Raw genomic sequence first — 20,755 nt, forward strand, 5'->3', positions numbered from 1 at the left:
ATAAAATAGAGTGTAAAATAATTGTCATAAAACAAAGAAATGCTCATTGGTTGTTGGTATTTTTGTCATTGCTAAATATCTACCTAATCTAATATATTATTTTGCTTAAATTTAATTTTTTGATTGTGCGTTAACTAGAAAATTTTATTTTTTGTTTAATTAACAAATTTATGTTTATTTAAGTTTGTAAATTTCTTAAAAAGTCGAGAATTTCCAGGAATTTTTATTCGAAAAAAAAAATACATTTCGCTTTCGTAAAAATCGGAACACTTGAATCTGTCTGTATCAAAATCAGAACTAATCAAAACATGAACATAAAACAGGACAAAACTGTAAAAACCTAAACTCCTGTTGTGGCTAACCTGAAACAAATACTTCAGAAATTTTAAAAGATGGTTCAAAAAAGCTCAAAAAATAATATTACAAAAATTTGTAACCTTTCAATGTCACGCCATTTGTACTGGCAGAAAAAAATTAAGCAAAGTCCAAAGTTATATTTGTTAAGCAAATGTTTCATACCCCGAATGGGTTTTAGCAAGAGTCAATTGAAGTTTTGTGATAAATGGTTTCAATTTATTTTAGTTTATTTATGTTTTTTGACATATTCCACATTATAAAGGTTTTATTATATGATTAAATTGAGATTCTATTCTGTTGTCTTTTTTTCGGTTTTTAATATTTTTGGTAGTTTCCCTCAGTTTTAAACTTTAGTTGTTATTATGTACTTTTTCTATTACTTTTATTTTTTGATTTAAGAGATTTTCAACTGAAATTAGCGTCCTTTTTTTCAGAAATGAATAAATGTTTTTTGTGGAAAAAATGTAATCACAATTGTAGAAAAATTCACTTGCACAGAAAAAACTATGAAGTATTTATAATATAATAGTATACGCTAAACTCCCTGTGTATTTAGTTCTTTACTATTTTATGGCATTTTTTTATCCATAATCATCAATTATCCTTCAGAGATAAAGTCATAAAGGTGTCAGGAAATAAAACCCCAGTTAAAACAGCGTAAAACTTTATTAGTCGTAAAACAAAGAACTTAATGCACTAATAATCCACGTGGTAACAATAAAATCCCCGACGAATTTATAAATATCCCGTTCGCCGCATGACCGCTAGACATTCCCTGTCGAAATAATCCTCATAAAAACGTGAAAAGAATGTCTCCGGTGTTCAGCTCGTTGAAAATATTGAAATAGAGCCGTCATGCGGCGTCATCACAGTGACCCAATTAGTCCATCCGCCCCCTCATTTCATCAGATAGAATGCGTCTTGGTCCTGAAATCGTACTTGAGGTCGCCTTCGATGTGCTCGGTAACCGGTTTGACGTCGTCGAATCGGTGCTTTGACTTGGCCAGTGAATTAAAGTCAAAAGAGACCGGTCGGAACGGCTCCTCCAAAACCACTTCCTTTAGGTTTTTTTCGTCGTCGACGAAGTCTGGTACCTTCCAATCCGGTAATTTACCAACAAGGTACTTGGGTGGTTTCTTCCACGATGGGAATTTATCCGACGACACGCTTGATGGACTGAAGAACTTCAACGAGGAGTATTTTGGGATGAATGGCGGGCCGTCGTCTTCGAGGTGGAAGTGGATGGGCGAAGGGGCGAACGGTGGCCTTAAAAAATTGCACATTTATTACATTAATAAAGTGTGATCTAAATTGCCGCAAAATGTGCCTAGCAACTTTGACATTAGTAGTTCACGGCAATTTGAAATAAATACTAAACGCACCGTGACGTATATCTGAATAATATCTAATAAAAAAAAACAACTGCATATTAAAATGTTAAGATACCGTAGCTACAATTAAATTTGCGATCAAAGCAGCCTGCGATCCTAAAAATGAAAAACAATGTGATTTTTTAATAGATGTAGGCATAAGAAAATCTAGTACATCTTTGGTGACATTACAAAGAATTTTTGTTAAGTTTTTTAATTTAACTTTCAGAACAGATTAAGAATATTACCGAATTTTCGGGAAAATCAACTGACAAGAAAATAACGTTAAAAAACACATACAGTGTGACCCAGCGGTGTGTAATCGCTCTATAACTTTTTTGCTATTTGAAATATTGCCATGACGTTTTTATTATGCGATAGATCGATTTAAAATCCACAAATTAAAAATATTTTTATTATGCACAGGGTGTTGTATACAGGGTGGTGAACCAAAGTTATATTTTTTTAAATAGAACACCCTATATATTTTTGCATAATTGAATTCTACGCAAAAAAAATGTAATTTTATATAAACTATTATGGGTCTATCTCTTTTCGTTTCGGAATTATTCAACTTTTCGTTATAAAAAAAACAATTTTTGAAAAATCACTGCAAAGTCGGTTATGAATATTTTCCGATAAATTTGCAACAGAAAAATTCAGAATACCTTGTAGTTTTAGTAGATCGACAACTTTTAGTTAAAACACGCAGATAATATACCAAAACGCAAAAAGTTAAATAACTCATTTTTTTCAAATGGAACATCCTGTATTTTATTAAATGTATCGAAAGCATTTTTGATAAGCCTTCTAATGGTATAGGGTTTGCATAGCAAATTTAAAATATTTTTCGAAATTGTTCAAAAAAATATATTTATTACAAGAAAATTTGTTAGCCTAGAATTTGATAGTCAAATAGTAATTAATTTTTTGACATGTACTAATGTGACTAATTACACAAGTAATCTAATTATTACCTGATACATAAATGATTCACTCATCAAGAATTATAAATAAAATAAATAAAAAATTTAAATAAATAATAATAATAATAATATTATTTATATTATATATATTATATAATAATAATATAATAATATAATATATATATATATATATATTATTATATATTTTATATATATATATATATATATATATATATATATATATATATATTATAATAATTGTTGTAAAATTTCTAAGCATTTTTATTGGGCCGTTTGAGGTCGGCCATTAGAATTACGGAGAAAACCAATCACTTTAGGTTTTCTTATCCATTGAGTATTATATTTTTGAATATGATTGGTCCAGTTAAGGTCAGCCATTATAATAATGTGAGAAACCAATCACTTTGAATTTTTGAACTCATTCATCATTTAATAATTCAATGAGAATGTTAGTTTAAATTTGAAAGCAGTCAATAATAAACAACGGCCTTCCTCAATGCTGGCAGCAGCTCATCTCAGTTGCTACAAATTTTGTTGACTTATTGTTTTGTACTTAAAAATTTCCTTAAAAAAATTACATTTATGTGGAAGTTGTGCCAAAAAAACTTTTATGGATTTTGGACGCACTTCTGCCCTTTGAATGCGTTATTATCGAATACCTAAATGTCTAAATAAAAATTATTCTTAACTAAAACTGACAGACTCCCAATAGAACAATAGAGAAATAAGTAAACAAAAATTAATTTTTTGTACAAAAATTTTAATGAAAAAAGGAGTTTATAACTAACATGATAGATTTGTTTGTATTTAGTTAAAAAAAAGGAAGTGAGAAAACCCAAGATTACACACCAGTTTTTTTGAGTTCCAAAAGTAATAATAATTTAAAGAGAAAAGTTGAAGACAGGAAGGAACCAAGATATCTTTTGTCTCTGTTATATGCAGTCAACTTAATTTTCGAATTACACAATCACTGATCAGAAATTAAGTCGAAACAGCAGTAATTTTTAAAAAATTTAATGATAAAATAATCAAAAGACTATGTCCCTAGTCCACTCCCAAGTGTAAATTTCTAATAAGTTTCTGGGAAGTGGCCGTAAAGAAAATGAAGCTACTGTAGTTTTCTTGAATTTTAAATTCTAGTCGTTGTTGTTACTTTTCCATTTTCTTTTTTTTATTTTATTTAAGAGATATTAAGAAAATGGCCAAATCAAAACTAAACATTAGTTGTTCAAGTCTGTTATTCCAAAAATGAGTAATAAATCAGTTGTTAGAAAAAAAGAAATTAACAACACTTAGATAAAAAATTATTTTCTACGATCTATGATCCAACAAGTCTGAAACTGTTTATTTATAAAAGTCTCATTTAAATTTTCTGTTGCTGCTGTTTGTCGTTTTTCTCTTTTTTATTAAAGAAATATTTTCTATGATTTTTAATTTGAGAGTATAGGTCATTCTAAAATTAAACATGATATTTTTGTCATTGTTATTCAGTGCTGTCAAATTAATTTTTATTATTTTGTAGGAATTATTTAGGAAAAAAAATAACAGGGCTTGAGATTGAACTCCAGTTTTTCGGACACATTTTTGAAAATAAATCGTTTGTGAAAAATATTTAGTGTTAGCACTTTTCGTACAGTGATAAGAAATTTTCTAAATGTATTATCAGCTTTACTTATGGTTTTCTTTTTGCCCATCTGTTGACTAAACCGTATTACTTCCGGTAACAGGAAGTCGCAGTACCTTAAGTATTGACACATCTGGCGTTAATTGTCGTTAATTGAATCATAAATGAATAGTAGAGACACTTTCACTTCAATTGGAATTCATTTCAGAAATTTTGAAAAATAAAAAATGGAAAGTTGTTCAAAATATTTCCACTCCGAGTGCATTTTTTATTAGAATTTTTATGTCCTTTCATCTTTCGGGAAAACCCAGTTATGGAATTATAAACGATTAGTCATAAAAATAATAAACAAACTTTCTCCAATTGATACAAATTGACGATGATTCTGAACAAAAATTAAAAACCAGCTCGTCGTAACACAATTCAAGAAATCAAGTAATTTTCTCGCAATAATTATGCGGAATTGTGTGAAATTTCGATGTCATTGCCATCATAAATGTTCCGGTTAAAATTCGTGTTTCTTCAGTGACTGGTAGAATTTCAACTAATTAAATTTTCCGCTACTTTACCTCCGCTCTATTTCATGCAAATGTTTAATGTAATAAAAGAAAAATTGCACGGAATTTATGGAAACCTTGATGTTGCCATTTTCGCAGGAAAAATCCGAACATTACCCCGAGCAGGAATGAAGTTTTGTAATTTTATTACAACAGAACGCACCGTAAACTCGCTCAATTTTTAATTGCTTTAATTCCGAGAGAAAGGACGGCCTATTCATCTCATAATAATGATTTTCTTGTTATTGCAGATGCGAGGTTAAAGAACGGAACAATTCGCACATTTCTCTCGTTAAAATCCGTTTTGTTTATAAAAATTCAGTCGGCACTCATCATCGGCAACAAAAGCAATTCAAGTCCGTTCGCAATTAACTTTCATCTAATGAGTGCCCGCTTCACCTTCTAAAATATTAAATCATTCGATTCTTTGCATAGTTCATCCGCTTTCCCGTCAAATAAAAAAATCTCATCCGTTTTCTAACTCGTCCAGCCAATCGGAAAGTTGCGACATAATTGAAAAATTCGAGCAAAAAACCGATCGAAAGTCATTGCCAATGAAAGTGTTTTGATCGTAAATAATGCACCTACCGGGAGAAGAGAGCCTCGGTGCGGGGGAGCGCCACGATGGCCAGCAGGACTAGGACCTGCAACGAGGCTTTTTTAGAAAAGTTTGACAGTCGAAGACGCCGCCGCCTACCTTGATGCAGTGAGGAGTCATCGCGCCACTCGCTTAAATCACAACACTAATAAGCCGGGGAAAAGCTGAATATTTATCTTGGAGGATGAATCACGTGACAAAATTGATATGATGTGTGATATGAGGGAAGAGTTGCGGACGCAGACTGGATTTGCACTGATCGTGATTAGGAGTATTGTGTGCGGCATCTTTTTTAAGGGAGTTTTACTTTCATGGGTAATTGGCGTTATTAGAAAGGAAAAGTGCGGAACTTGAAATTGCCGACATTGCACGCTGATAAGAGGTGAATGGAATTGAAGAGAGCGGAATTATTATTACTATTGCGATGATTTGACGAGGAATATGAGCTTTATTACAAAATCTTCAAGGGTACAGTAGCAGTTTCTAGTAAAAACAACAGAAAAAAAGCAGATTTGTAAATGCTATTGCAGAAATGGCCTTAGAAAACGTTATTTCCCAAGCTAAAGTCTCAGAAATACGGAGATTTCAATGATACATCAGACTTCAAACTGACTGAATATAGGTATTTAAGAATTTTCTGATAATAACCTAAGGCTTGTTTTTTATTTTGATCGAAATTTTTATCAGAACAGTAGTTAATAATAATAATTAATAAATAACCCTCAAATCCGCATTCTCCCACATTCAGGGAGTGCTTTTAATTTCGCATCTTTCGAGATAATGCCGATTACAATGGTGCCGAACTTTTTGACTAGCTTCGCTGTAATCGGCGGCGTTTGACAATTTTATTTTTTATCCTTATCGGGAAAACTATATAAAGCAACTGCTTGTAAAAATTATCCATCGAGTGGTGAAAACCTGGAATCGTTTCAGTTAGCGGTTCCGGGTTCAGAGGCTCTTTTATAAAAAGGCTGTACATAAAAAAAGTTTTAACTCTACAACTAGTAGAAGACATTTTCAACTTGGCAAAATAAATAAATAAGGCTAAATTTTTAAGCACATCATTGAGCTCTTTTATAGTTTCGTCGTAATCGGCATTTGAAAATTGAGACCTGTTGAGTGCCTGTTTCAAGCGTTTTAGCGTATTTTTCAGTCGAAAATGCCATCGTTTATTAACTTAAACTCGTCTAAATAATCCCAAAAGTCACCCAGTAAGAAATTTAACCAGTTTTGTACTTTTTATTATTTTCATCATTAAATAATGTCATTAAGTGCGTTTTATTGGCACATTTTTTGTTAAAATCGAATTATTTTGCAATTTTTTTTTAATATTTAACGAAAAATCCCTAAAGTTTGATTGAGAGTGTTGTAAATTTTACTTTTATGGTGAGTAAATTTTTGCTTTTTGCAAACTAGTTTTTTCAGTTGATTTTGTTAAAAGAAAACAAGAAATGACTAAATAAATAAAAATACATTATTTGTATGCATTTTAAACCTTTTAGCCCGTTCGGCCAGACATTTTATTTTTCCCTACAATAAGTCGAAAAGTTTTTTCGACGCCAATCTACCGCTCGTAATATTTTATGAGAAAGAAGAAGTTAAGATCATTTTCATTTTATTCATTTACAATCTTGTCGACAGTGAGAGTTAGATACGCTGCTTTGAATTTTTTTAGGCTGATTACAATGACGGCGAAATTTATGGCTAGCTCAAATATACAGACTGATCGAAAAGTAATAACGCACAAAATTCATATTTTTGTTATGGGTAATTTTTCAAAAAAGTTTTTAAACAGGTTGATTTAATTTTTTTAGATGCTACGTTTTGACATCATAATGACATTTCTGACGTTTTTTTGAGTAATGACGTCGTTTTTATTTTTTTAAAATGACAACTAACATTTTTTATTAATGTTTTATTAGTTATTTCAAAATTATGTAAACGCCAACGCAAAATTAACGCATTTTCTCTCAAAATTAGTTGTTATGAATTATTTATGCACAAAAAATTAAGAGCTAATGTATTTATAGTTTCAATAATTATGAATTATTTACACAATTCAAAAAATTAATAGGTAATGTAATACATTTTTAATGAGAGATCTATTCATTAATAACTACGAGTATTTTACATTTTTAGCCTTTTTTTTTAAATAATCTGGTAGAATTCGACGTTGGCGTTTACATACAGTTTTGAAACAGCTAATACACATTTTTATCGTTCTTATAAGTCCAAAAAAGGTAGAAATAAAAAAAAAATAAAAAAAGAATAAAAAATATAAAGTAATGAATGTTTTTGAGAGTGTTACGCAAAAAGCTTTATATTTATCCTCTCACCTTATTTTAGAAGGAGTGATAGTTTTTCGTTTATTTTTTGCGTTTAGCTGGTGTTATATTAAATGCTTTAATGCTAATTTTACAAAAAAATTATATAAATAAAATACCGCTTATAAAACAAGTCAAGAACAAAACGATAAAGTGCATAATGTTTAATTGTCAATATATTTTTTATTTTATTAAATTTCTTTTTTTAATTTAATTTTTTTTTATTACCAAAAAGATAAAGATGTGTACTATCTGAACAGTGAACAAACAAATGTCGGTTTTTATATAAAAAAATAAGAACGACGTTACATCTCAAAAACGAATGACATCATGAATGTCACTATATGATGTCTAAATGTAGAATTAAAATAATAAAATCGATCAGTTCGAGTATTTTTTTGGAAAACAGATTGAATTTTGTGCATTACTTTTGGTACAGATTCGCTGTAATCGGCGGCAAACTATAAGCCAAAAAACATCGAAATCCGCTTATAAAAATTGTCAATCGAATGGTGAAAACCTAGAAAAAAACCTGGTTAACAGTTTTGACTTCAGAAGCACTTTATAAAAAATTTTTATAAAAAATGTCTCTACATTAAAAAATTAAAAAACTCCACAAACTAGTTGAATACATTTTCACTTTCGTTTAAAGTTTTACACAAATTGGTAAAATGTAAAAAACATTAATTTTCAAACGCTCCTAGCTCTTCGTTCGTTTCGTTTCACCAGATTTCCTGGTAAATATTATAATTAAATAATAATAATAAATTTATAATTAAATAATTCATTTAATAATGATTTCTAATTTCCTCTGATTTCCCCAAAATTTCCTGACTTCCACAATTTTGTAGGTACACTGCGTTTCACCCTTTGATCACGACCGTAAAACTATTAAATTAGACCGAAAAGTAGGTAATTTTGCCTATTTCAAACATTTTAGGAAATTGTTTAGCAAAATTGGAAAATCTTATCATATTAAACCGGGGGGTGAAATGATTTCTCATAATTTCCTCGGCTTACCTCAATTTTGTACATCGATTTCCTCTGCGGTTTACCTCAGAGTAACCCAAGAGTTTACTACCAACAAATCACACAATTAGTGCAAAATTTTGTCAGTTTTGCATTTTTTGTGTTAGGTTCTTATGTTAAAAACAAAGCTTTTTCACAAAATTTTTACTAATTCGGGTTAAAAACATCCCTAAATTGAGTTAAACAACCGTTTTTGCTTATGATCACCTTACTTTTCAATGAGTTTCTGGATTATTTTGCAAAATTTCTCAACTTTTATCTTCTTCGAACTAAAAATATGCCGAATTGTGTTGAAAACGTTGTTTACTGACCTACGGCATCCTATAATTTACAAAAAATGCAATATATCATCAAAAAAAAGAAACGAGACATGTCGGAAATGATACGTCACTTCTCTAATCCACAAAAAAGAAAGTGCTTTTAACCAGACCCGATCCAAGCAACTTATTAAGCCTTCAATTCATCTTAAATTTTATTCGCGTATCGTAGTCAAATAATAGTCCGATAAACCTTGTCAGTTTGTTGTGAAAGTTGTACAAAAAAATCATAACAAATATAAATAAAACATCAAACTATTTTCCGTTGGGAAACGTTTAAGATTTTGTTTTATTTTCAACACTTTTCTCTTTTTTGAAATATTTCTCTTTGAAAACGACAAGATCACGACCACGTGCTTGATCTTATGAAATACCGGTCTGATTTTTCGATAAGATCACTCATTTATAAAATGAAAGTTGTCGCTGCAAAAACAATCATTTCAGGTTCAATGTCCAGGACAATATTGCATCGTTGCGAATTAATGCCGTCACATCAACTTCCTCACTTCCGGCTTGTGGCAAAAAATGATTTATTCAGGCTGAGTGCAACCAAAAAAAAAGCGTTCACATCGAGAGTCGTAATGAAATCAGATTAACATGATCCGACCTTAACCTTCCTTGACCTCTGCTATTGCCACTTTCACTGGCATTTTTCCAAATGATTAACCATTTTTTAATTTTAATTGGCCCCAAGCCGCGCCAATGGAGAAAGAGTGCAACAAGTCGGTTTTAAGATTGATTTATTCAAGGAATTTACAGGAGTGATGGGTGATGGGTTTGAAGTGGATTTTTTGCAAGTTTGCTAAATTTTCCGCACATATGCATCTAAACTGAATTCGTTTAGAAAGAGAGCACCAATAGATTTGCCCACGGCATGCTTGGATGCGTTTTTCTTCTACTTTCATGATTCCACCATTCGACATATCTTTTTCCTTTCATTTTACCAACAAAATCCTACCATATAAATAGCCTCTCGCCAACTCCTTCGACCATCACAAATCTCCCGGATTTAGTGCAGTGCATAACTATCTCTAGTGTAAAATCATCGTAGCCACACACCCATGGCTTACCGTCTTGTGGTAACCCCCCAACCCCCAGAAACCGCCCCTAACTAACCCCTCTGCCATTACAGATAGCCTCCTTCGGGATTCTTTCCTTGCTGGGTCTGTGCGACGCCGGGCACCATGGGTAAGCCACCCCCCACCCTCCAACCCACCACCTAACCCATTACTTACAGCCACCACCACAAAAAGGTCATCATCCACGTGCCCTTCAAAGTCAAGACCATCCACCACACGCACACAATCGTGAAGCACGTGGGCCACGGGGGCGGCGGCGGCGGCGGCGAATTCTACAAAGTCATCGGCTACTCCGGCGGCATCGACGACGGTGAAGTCGTGACGCACGGCCATGGCGGCGGCGGCGGCGGTGGAGGCGGCGGCGGCCACGGCTGGCACGGCGGCTTCGAGGGCGGCTTCGGGGGCGGCCACGGCGGCGCTGAGGAATCGCACTCGATTGGAGGCGGCCACGGCTACGAAACGGCCAGTCAGAGCGGCGGCATCGGCGGCGGTCACGGCTACGCCCTTGGGGGTGGAGGCGGCGGCGGCGGCGGCGATGAGGGCGGGCACCACGAAATCGGCCACGCCTCGCTGAGCTCCGGGGGCGACGTCGGCGGAGGGCTGGGCTCGTACGGCGGCGGCCACGAAGGCGGGTTCGGCGGCGGTCATGAGGGCGGCTTCGGGGGCGGCTCGGCCGAGGGCGGCTACGGCGGCGGGTTCGAGGGCGGCTTCGGGGGCGGCCATGTGAGTGAAGGGTTCGGCGGACACAGCGAGGGGTTCAGCGCAGGAGGCGGCGATGGGGGAAATAGCTACGAGAGCTATGGAGGAGGAGACGGAGGTCATCAAGGCTACGATTAGGTTTAATTCATTTCCTCTCTCTACAAATGTCTACTAGTCCTTAATTTAGCGCTTTTATTTTATTTTTTGTTGATTTTACACTGTTGTTACATTTTGTTGTTTTTTTTTGTAAGAAAAATAAAAATCTCGAAAAAATCACACGTTTATTGCTCGAAAAGGGTTTTATTTACAGTAACAAGAACAAGTAAAAAAGAAAATAATAAATACAACAAGAACATTTCACAACAATAAGGTAAAAAAATACGTTTTATGGTACGTGTCTCTATGACGAAATTAGACACTTTCCTACCACAGTAGAAAATAACACAAAGAAAAATACAATTAAACTACAATCACAACTGTCGTGAAAGTTAAAAACAAGACAAGATTTGTAGTAAAACTGTTATAAACCTAGTCAAAATCAACGCTTTCCTCTCTTAAGACAGAAAGTTGATGCTTTTTTCCCAGTAGATCATTCTTTGGTTTAACAAAATCTAACTAACAAAACAGAAAATAAAACGTTTTCTGAATTAACTAAAAAACAATCTCAAAAAATTTTGAAAATTAAATTATCTTATAATAAAAAAAGACATCATTTTCAGGGCTAAAGGAAAAAATCATTTGTACAAAAAGCACTAGTCACACAGGAGCATGTTTTACTTCCTCAAAAACACGAAATCACTTACCTGTTTCAAGATTATAACTTATAACAAAAGTATAAAATTATTCTTCTTCAGTAAAGGAACATTTTTGTTATTGAAATTAGATGGAAACAATCAAAAGACATGATTAGATCGTTCTTCTATTCAAGTGAAGAAAAATATGTTCTTTATTAGGTAGAGGTTTGGGCAATGGCTTATATCCTTCTTTTCTTGGTGAAATTTGTTGCTAGAAGCAAGAAAATAATTAACTTGTCTCAACTCAGTGGCGGTTTTATCTACTCTATCTACTCTAGAACAAAAAGTAATGACGTAGAAACTTATTTAATATCAAAAAAGGCCTTTTATTCTAATTAAGAAAAAAATCCTTTAACCTCTGCTTTAGAAAATAGAGTCAACTGAAGATAGCAGATAATTTTTCAGAAATTGTAAAATACATTATTATTAAAAGCGTCTGTATAAAGTTGTAAATATAGTGCGCAATTTTGAGAAAAAATCCAAAAAGTTGGCCCCATAGTAATAAAATTTTTACATAATTCAAAAAATTGCAATTTCAGAAAAAATATATATAATGACAACTGTGTTTTAATTTTTAGTCACAGAGTAAAAGTTCTACTTTTGCGCCTCAGCATTTTTACTTTTACCAATTGATCAATATATCTCACACCAAACGAATAAAAAGCGGCCGTTTACGTCCTTAAAGAAAAAAAATTACGAAATACAAGGTGAGTCTGTTAAAAGTGTATTTTTAATGTATCCCAAAAACTAATAATCACACAGAATTCAGTGTTTGCAATTAAATAGGTACTCTATGTTCTTCCCAATACATTTGAATTTTTTCGGATTTTTTCTACAATTCTTATAATTAAAATTAATTAATTAATTAACTAATTAATAATAAGTCGCCGCAAAAAACACATGCATATAAAAAAATAAAGTATTTATAAGAGCAAACGCTGATATCTGTGAGATAGTTTTTGGGATAAAAATATACTTTTAGCAGACTCACCCTGTATAAAAATTATCTTTCTTCTAGAACAGAACTGGGGGCTTTAAACCTAGACGATTTCTTGTGAAATACTTAAATAGTCAAGAGTATCTTCTACACTCTTGTGAATGTGACAAAGTCAGTAGCCAAGTATTTAAAAAGATCTCCTTCATTTTTTATCAATTTATCTGAATATTTACGTTTGCGGATAAAATATATACGGTACGTTCAAAAAGTCTTTAGATCAACTCTTGCTGTGAAATTTAAATTGACAGATTTTTATTGTCTTTGACAGATTATTGTTTTATTCTGTTGAAGTGTCAAACGCGCTACTTGCGAATTTCTCCAACGCCAATATTTAATCAACATGCGTTCAAAATTTCACAGCAAGAGTTGATCTAAAGACTTTTTGAACGCACTGTATTATTGACGTAAGAATGAGTTTCTAGCTCAGCTCACTACGTTCGGCAAAATAAACTAGCCCTATTACTCCTAATAACATACTCTACTATTTTTTGCACTCTCCTCATCCATCAGCTCCAATTCAGTGCTTTGCATACAAACTATTCTTGCCTGAAATTAATTAGTAAAAAATTTCTAGTCTTGTGAGTAAAAAAATACTTAAAAAAGCTGAAAAATATCGAAGCTTTCTGATATCCACGAGAGGAAAATTAACGCTTGAAGTCCATCTGTGGGAAAAAAGTCGTCTAAAATGTGATAAAAGACCCAACTTTGGTCCCTAAAAATCGCCATACTCGTCCAAATGGTCATACTCGGGGTCAGTCTTGTATTTTTCAAACTCATACTCTATGGAAGGGTCAAAATGACTGTTCTCATTTTTTGCAACTTCGTAATCAACATCATTGTACGTGTTCTTGGGTTCTTCCTGCAAAGGAGCCGACGAAAAGTCCGGATTGTTATTATTCTTTTTCAAGTAGTAATCGACAAGTTGCACGCTCTTGTGGAAGTCATAGTCGGACGATGGTACTTTGTAAGAGTACTGAACCTCTTTCGGTTTCTTCTTCTCTTTCGGTGCGTCTTTTTCGAATTCTTGAATGTGTTCAAGGGGGAAAAAGTCGTTGTCGTTTTTGTAGTAGTCGTACTCGGGCGCTGGGCCTTTGTAGATGTAGTAGTACTCTTTAGGGCCATTTTTCTTCCCTTGTAATTTGCCCGATTTGGGGAAAGGGTCGTGCTTTTGGTTTTCGTAGTCTACAAGTTTCTCATTCTTGTGATAATCGCTTTCGATATCAGCTGAAGGGTACTGGAATTCGCGGTCGTACCCAATCGTGGTGTCCTCATAAGGCAGTTTCTCCCTCACTTTGTAGTTGCTTTTGACTATGTACTTGTTCCCGGGATAATCACTGTGTGGGTTACTGACCGTCTCGGTTTCGTATTTCTCGCTTCTAAGGGTTTTCCAGGACTTGGCCTTGGAGTACCCGTCGTTGAAAAACGGCTGGTAGTTGTAACTGAACGGACTGAACTGGTACTTGGCTTTGCCCTTGTGGTGGTGCATCTTCTTTGGTTCCTTCTTGTCGTGCAGGTAGACGTACTTGGTGTGCGTGTGCTTGTGCACCAGGTCCGGTACTTTCACCTTGATGTGCAGCCTGGAACCGAAACTTATCAAACAAAGCACAAGGGAGGAAAGTGGAGTTACTTGTCTTTGGCGCTCTCACTGCTCTCCACCCACAACCCGAGCAACAAAACACAAATCACGTTCCTGGAATACATCACGATCGCATTGTCCGCCTTGCACTGTTTTGAATTTTGTCATCGCAACATTTTATAGCAGAAATTCGTTCCTGCGATTGCGGTTTGAAAAACGCGGCGCGATTTGTCACCGTTTCCTAGTGAAGCAGCAAAAACGCTTCCGGACTCGGGCAAGAACGAATCGTTTCGACATTGGAATTTGGTGATAAAGAGTGCTGAAGAATTTTCAAATCGGTCAATAAACTCCAATGGGCCGGCGGACGAACGATGTGACCGGAAATAACCCCCAGCTTCCGAGTTCCTCATTCGATTAGGTCGGTTTTAATTAGGAAAATAATGGGACTTTCACTCGGGCAAAAATCCGATTTTTGAAATATTGTTATATAAAATTATGATTGCGTCAAGTAAAAAGCTTGATATTTTAATAAATCTGCTCAAAAAGTTAATCGTGTCGTAGCAGAACAATTGCAAGCTGTTTTAATTAGTTAAACCGCGATACCGGCGGTCTAATTCCCGTGTTTCAAAATTTGCTGCAAAGACTGACTCAGGAGAAACAAATTTAGATTCGATGCAATTCATTAACATTTGGCGATTTGGGTTCGACGGAACTTGGTGCACGAGAGGTGAAGATTAGTTAATTAAGAGTTAAGTGAAGCAGAAATCACTTTCGAAGTTGTGAAGTAAATTGAAAATTAGGAAATTAATCAACAAGAAACGGAAACTTTTTATTCGCGAAGAAAAAAGGAAAAGCTTGGTTGGGAAAGAGGTTTTGTTATTAGAATCGTTTGAATTTTTTTTAGGACAAACCTTTGAGAAATTTGAAAACCTTTATTTGTTTACAAATAATGGTTATTCGTAACAAATTTATTCAATTTTTGTCCTCTTCACAGCCGTTTTCATTGGACAATTCGCAGTGGAAGTTTTGCAAATCGTTTTTCTGGCTAATTAATTTTAAATCATTTAAAGTGTACGACTTCTGGATGTTTTTTAGTACAGTGGAGACTGTGGTGGTTTGTTTTCTTCAAGTTGGATTCTTGACTGTGCTGACTAATTTTGTGTATTTTTTAAATCAAGTCATAGATTGATAGAAATAGATTTTCATAAGTTTTTGTTCTTTCAAGAGTTCTTTCAAAGAGTTTTGTTTTCAACAAAAATCCATTCGAATGGCTTGACAATGTGATTACTTTTGCAATTTTTTGGGCAATATCACGTTTTTTTAACCAGAATAATTATTATTTTGCAAAATTTTTAAAAATAGGCCGAAAAATCATTAAACTAGGTCGAAAATAGTGTAAATTCAGCGCTCTTTGAGAGTTTAAGTACCTAAATTTATTTCAAACTTCAAACAATTCTTTCGAAAATTACATTTCGAGCGTTTTAGAAAATTTTCCGCAAAATTTTGATAACACGGGTTAAAATAATCACAGAAATTGGGTAAAAATTCTGGGTATTACCTACTTTACCTTATTTAGTTTTATTTTCTTATTATTCCTTCAGAAACTGTTTTTTTTTAATGCTAAATTTACTGAAAAAGCGCTCAATTTGGTCGAAAATATCTTTTTTAGAACATCCTTTTTCTTACCAGGCCCTTAATTGATTTACAACACTTTAAAAAATACTACATAAAAATCTAGAATAGTGTCATGATATTTGTGCCTATTAGTGTACGCACGCATTGGCGATTTTTAATTTTAAATTCACTCTAAAAATTGGTATTTTGTCGAAAAATTTGCAACAGTGCCACTGAACATTGATTGTTTTATTATTTAAGAAATTAAATATGCATTGTACAACTTAAAACAAACATAATAATTAGACAAAGATTTAAAGCAAAAATTATTAATGAAATTTTTGAATAACTTCTGTAACATTGAAACGGTCTTTAGATTTTCGAAAAAACAAATAAAAGTAAATTTTGTTCATTACATATTAATGTTTTTCACATAAAATTAACAAATATTTCTTTCCTGTTGTGAGTTTTTTAATTAGCCTGAAACTTCCATTGAATAGACCTTTGAGAAGATGTGAAATTATTTGCAAAAAAACCTTCTGTTTTCTGATGGCTTGTATAGGTTCTACATAATTTGATATGTATACCATAAACCAATAAAAACTTCCTTAAAACCGCAGTGATTATTATTGAATCTCTTGCTAGTACCGAAAAAATCTGTTTAAAATCCCTTGTTGTAAACATAATTATTTAAAGCAGATTATAGTAGACATAGCAAATTATGTAGCACTATATAAAAATATTTCGAAATTTGGGAAATTTCTACCAGGATATGAACGGTGAATTCCAAAGACCCATCCTAAAATATTTGAAAATTTTTTTAGGATGTTTCGTTTTAACATTTTGAAAAATTTATACAAATTATCCTTTGGCTAATAATGGCATGGCATTAACCCAAAAACAATTGTTCTTTCGTTTTTCTGCCAAATCTTTAAAAAATTCGGTCTCATGCAAACGTGCACTTTCAGTAACATTCATGTTGACACTGCAATTATTTGCTTAAGTTATTAACAGCTTTTAAATTGGTCATTTTTTATAAAATCGCCAATGCGCGAAAAGTCATATTATTAGGTAAAATGCCCCCGATTCTGCACAAAACTTGGCCAAAAATTACATTATTATTAAATTTTCTTTGCGTTTAAACACGCTGTTTACAAAAATAGTATTACTATTTTTAACTTAAGTTTTCTTGTGAACTGTAAAGTGCTAGTAGTATTAGGTATGTGTTTTCAAAATAAATTGCATTATGTTTCCAACATCACAAACAAGAATTGAAAAAATAAAATAAAAAATTCTAACAAGCATAGGCAGGTAATTTGCTAGCTACACATTTTTAAGATTTCTTTGCTTAAAAGATCATATAAACATATTTAAGCACATTAAAATAATACAATTTCGGTTAATAAATATTTTAATATTTTTAATTTTATTAATATTAATTAAGTTAATTAACATTATAAAAAATTGTAAAAAAAACACATGCATAAAGTAAAAATGAAAGTATCTTAAAAATCGAAGACAGATTTCTGTTTAATTATTAGTTTTTGAAATATCTACACCAAACTTACGGGGTGTCCGTTTTTCGAGCTCCACCATGGGGATCTAATTTATTATATTATAAGAGATACGAGGTCAGTTAAATTAGGGCAAAGTTGCGCATTTTTATGCTGAACAATTATCTGAAGGAAAATTTGATGTGTCATTTTTAGATTTTGAATGATTGGAATAAAACGGAAATTTTTAATTTTCGTTTTTATTTTTTCAAGCAAAAACTAAAAGAACTAAACGTTTTTAATTAGTACCTTCTCAGACACTTTTTTACAAAGACTCTAAGAGCCGGTTTACAGAACATTTTAATTGCAATTAAATTTTAATTGCCATTTGTCAATACATTTTAAAAGGCAACTTAATTCGAATTAGTTTAATTCAGAATTAAATCTTAATTTCGCCTTCTGTAAACCGGCCCTTAATCTGTCATCGTATTTTAGAAAGCGTTCTTGATGTCAAAGTTACAACACTCAACCTTGGTTTTTCTTATGAAAGCCATATTTGTTTTTTGTATTCTTGAAAAGTGTTTTTATTCCTGATTACAACAATGTATCACATGGTATCATTGAATCTTACATGTTGATCAAAATGGAGAAAAAAGCATTTTTGCGAAGAGTGCTTTAGAAAACACGCCAAAATATTTTGCTGTTAAATAAACTAGATTTTAAACGTTTAATTGAATTTATATCTGGAAGGTTCACTTTTACGCTAAGCTTACTTATTTAAAAACTAACTGCCATGATAAGCTAGAAGTTTATTTTCCATAAAAAAAACAAGACAAAGTTTTAAAAACTCTGCTCACATATTTAATAGAATATCAAAATTTAGTTTGTTAGTTAAAATTTTTTGCGTTTTTGTTCCAAAGCACACTTTGCTAAAACGCTTTTTTTCTTAATTTTAATCAGCATGTAAGTTTTGATCATATTATGTGACACAGCGTTGTAATCAGGAACAAAAAGACATTTCAAAAAATACAAGTATTAAATAAGTATTAAAAGTTGAGTGTTGTAACTCTGACATCAAGAACGCATTGGAAAAGGCGAAGACAAATTTAGATTTCTTGTAAAAAAATGTCCTTAAAAACGTCTAGGTTTTTTGGTTTTCGCTTAAAAAAGATAAAAACTAAAATTATAATTTTTTTATTTTTCTCAATAATTCAAAAACGAAAAATGACATTAAATCTTCTTTCAGATAATTGTTAATTGTTAAGCCACCTCGTATCTCTTATAATAACTGAGATTCTCATGGTGAAGCTCGAAAAACGAACAGCCTGTATACTTACCCTGTCATCACGAACAAAAATAAAATTTTTGTAAAATGGTAACTGAAAAACGTTATTTTACAAACATCTAAAATTTTAAAGTTTCATTCTGCATTCTGCATCAAAAAGAGAACGCCTACTATTGATCTTCTTTCTGAATAAAAAGTGCCAATAAAAATATTCATATACAGCGTGCTCAAAAACTGGCGCACCAACTCAATGGTGTGTGGTAGAGAACTGGTTACATATAAAGGTAAGAATAGTAAAAAAATTCCTTGGATCAAAGTTATTGATAAATAACGGATTTTAGTTAAATGATATGTGGCAACGTTGTCTAACAGTTATGATCGCAATAGAATTAGAGCAACAATAAAAATAAATTATTTTTGAAACGGTTTCCGAGAAAATAATTTCCAGTGTTGGCACATCTACACATTGTAATTTTTGGATGAATTTTAATTTTTTTAAATTAAAAAAAACTGCTAAAATGTGATAGTAAATTTAAAAATAATTATTCATCGTTTTGTTACGGAACGATTACCTGGTATGAAACATAAAAACATAAAAAAATAATGAAAACTAAAGAAGTTAACACAATAAGTTTGTAGCTCCAGATTTTTTAAAATATGACTTTAGAAATTTTTTCAACATTTTTCCCGTAATCTGCACTTGCTTCTCAATAACGTACCACTGAGTTGGTGCGCCAGTTTTTGAGCACCTGTATATTACAATGAAAAATACAATTTTCTCAAAATCGATCTAGTAAAAAATAAAATATTTTAATTTGCATCGTTTCGGTGTCCGTCTTTCTCACGTCCACGTTTCCATTGAATTCCTCTCTCTTCTCGTAATGATCGCTTCTTTAATTTTCTCAAGACGCACCAAAACGGTCGAAAAGTCCAAAACCCGCTTTCCTTGACTGAGTAGAAACCGTTGCGTGATCTCAGGTAAAATTAATTAATGCGTCTGTGCGTGGGTTACGTGCTTCTGGTCAGCCAAGGGCTGGTAGGGCAAGGGCTATCGAGCTTATAAAAGCCACCCAGCGCTCTCATCATAACATTCTTTCGTTGGTGATTTGGGTGTTTGGTTCGGAATATGAGTGCGATTAGCTGGATACTAATGGTAAGTGCGTGCCACCTCAGAACAATTTTCAACTCGGTATTCAGGTCCTGGTGGCGGCGCTGTCCTCCACCGCCTCCGCTTTCTTCCTCAACTGGGGATCTTCCAACCAAGAAACGTAAGTTTTTATTTTTTGGATTTTTTTTCTTAAGTAGTTTTTGGAGCAGGAATCCTCCATACCCCGCCTATTATTACCACCAACGGGTCCTGCAGGCTCCTACAGGATATACGGAACCTCCGGTTCCTGCAATTCCGGTGCAGGTTCCGCTCCAGGCACAACTCACTCCTGCAACGGTGCATAATGTCCAACTTGTGCCGTGCTTATGTCCGGTTTCGCAAGATTACGAGTTGGAGAAGAATTCGCAGGAGTTTTTCAGCAGCCAACACAAGACCAATTAAAAATGAGAAAATTGTTCGTAGTTTCTCTGAAGACTGATACGTTATTATTTTTGTCTTTAATTTATATAAATATTTTTATTATTATGTGCTAGTAATTTAATTAATAATAAATTATTTATTGACTAATGTTCGAGTTTTTATTCACGAGGGCTAGAAACGCAATTACTTCTCAAATTCTCAAAAATCAAACAAAGATTTATTAAGTAATGTTGAAAATCTTCAAGAAACTCAAAAATCAACAAAAAAACAAAATTTGCATTTTTCGAGCATTAAACCATGTTTTTTGAACAAAAATTCAGTGCATGACGTTTCAGTTTCAAGAATTTTGCCTGCAATAAACACGAGACCAACTGAAAATAAAAAAAATATTCGTATTTTTTCAGCAAATTGAAACGTTATTCTATAATTCTCGTCCTAAATTTAGATATAATAAAAAAAATTACTTGAGTTCCTGTTTTTTATTAAAGACTTGTTCTCTCACGAAATCCGGATTTTAATATGCCACTAAAAGGTATAAAAGCAAGTGGCAAAGTGGCTCAAATTTAA

The 20,755-nt window shown here is 32.8% G+C and overlaps 4 protein-coding genes across 4 annotated transcripts; 2 read left to right on the forward strand and 2 right to left on the reverse strand.

Annotated features, from left to right (window-relative positions):
* Positions 1–1,004: 1,004 nt before the first annotated feature.
* On the reverse strand, positions 1,005–5,856 carry LOC103314865 (uncharacterized). Its single transcript, XM_008201983.3, has 3 exons — positions 5,553–5,856; positions 5,444–5,499; positions 1,005–1,623 (listed from the first exon to the last, which is right to left on the reverse strand). The coding sequence occupies exons 1-3, from the start codon at positions 5,571–5,573 to the stop codon at positions 1,263–1,265; spliced, it is 438 nt and encodes a 145-aa protein (XP_008200205.1). The 5' UTR covers positions 5,574–5,856; the 3' UTR covers positions 1,005–1,262.
* Positions 5,857–10,042: 4,186 nt separating this feature from the next.
* LOC100142120 (uncharacterized) lies at positions 10,043–11,131 on the forward strand. Its single transcript, XM_001810383.4, has 3 exons — positions 10,043–10,202; positions 10,256–10,311; positions 10,361–11,131. The coding sequence occupies exons 1-3, from the start codon at positions 10,185–10,187 to the stop codon at positions 11,037–11,039; spliced, it is 753 nt and encodes a 250-aa protein (XP_001810435.1). The 5' UTR covers positions 10,043–10,184; the 3' UTR covers positions 11,040–11,131.
* A 676-nt stretch (positions 11,132–11,807) lies between these two features.
* Positions 11,808–14,450, reverse strand: LOC103314864 (hypothetical protein). Its single transcript, XM_008201981.3, has 2 exons — positions 14,320–14,450; positions 11,808–14,269 (listed from the first exon to the last, which is right to left on the reverse strand). Exons 1-2 carry the CDS (start codon positions 14,391–14,393, stop codon positions 13,405–13,407), a joined length of 939 nt encoding a protein of 312 aa, XP_008200203.1. The 5' UTR covers positions 14,394–14,450; the 3' UTR covers positions 11,808–13,404.
* A 5,212-nt stretch (positions 14,451–19,662) lies between these two features.
* Positions 19,663–20,335, forward strand: LOC103314863 (uncharacterized). The gene is made up of 3 exons (XM_008201980.3): positions 19,663–19,813; positions 19,858–19,928; positions 19,978–20,335. The coding sequence occupies exons 1-3, from the start codon at positions 19,787–19,789 to the stop codon at positions 20,207–20,209; spliced, it is 330 nt and encodes a 109-aa protein (XP_008200202.1). The 5' UTR covers positions 19,663–19,786; the 3' UTR covers positions 20,210–20,335.
* The last annotated feature ends 420 nt before the right edge of the window (positions 20,336–20,755 follow it).

The sequence above is a fragment of the Tribolium castaneum genome, chromosome 1, assembly GCF_031307605.1.
Source record: "Tribolium castaneum strain GA2 chromosome 1, icTriCast1.1, whole genome shotgun sequence".
In the NCBI taxonomy this organism is placed as follows: Eukaryota; Metazoa; Arthropoda; class Insecta; order Coleoptera; family Tenebrionidae; genus Tribolium; species Tribolium castaneum.

Excerpts from the sequence above, each read along its gene's own strand:
- LOC103314865 (XM_008201983.3), bottom strand. The coding sequence starts at position 5,573 with ATGACTCCTCACTGCATCAAG. Across the intron at positions 5,500-5,552 it reads TGACTCCTCACTGCATCAAG|GTCCTAGTCCTGCTGGCCAT; the intron begins GTAGGCGGCGGC and ends GCCTCGTTGCAG. Across the intron at positions 1,624-5,443 it reads ACCGAGGCTCTCTTCTCCCG|GCCACCGTTCGCCCCTTCGC; the intron begins GTAGGTGCATTA and ends CAATTTTTTAAG.
- LOC100142120 (XM_001810383.4), top strand. Across the intron at positions 10,312-10,360 it reads TGCGACGCCGGGCACCATGG|CCACCACCACAAAAAGGTCA; the intron begins GTAAGCCACCCC and ends CATTACTTACAG.
- LOC103314864 (XM_008201981.3), bottom strand. The coding sequence starts at position 14,393 with ATGTATTCCAGGAACGTGATTTGTGTTTTGTTGCTCGGGTTGTGGGTG. Across the intron at positions 14,270-14,319 it reads AGTGAGAGCGCCAAAGACAA|GCTGCACATCAAGGTGAAAG; the intron begins GTAACTCCACTT and ends TTTCGGTTCCAG.
- LOC103314863 (XM_008201980.3), top strand. The coding sequence starts at position 19,787 with ATGAGTGCGATTAGCTGGATACTAATG. Across the intron at positions 19,814-19,857 it reads CGATTAGCTGGATACTAATG|GTCCTGGTGGCGGCGCTGTC; the intron begins GTAAGTGCGTGC and ends CTCGGTATTCAG. Across the intron at positions 19,929-19,977 it reads GGATCTTCCAACCAAGAAAC|GAATCCTCCATACCCCGCCT; the intron begins GTAAGTTTTTAT and ends TTTTTGGAGCAG.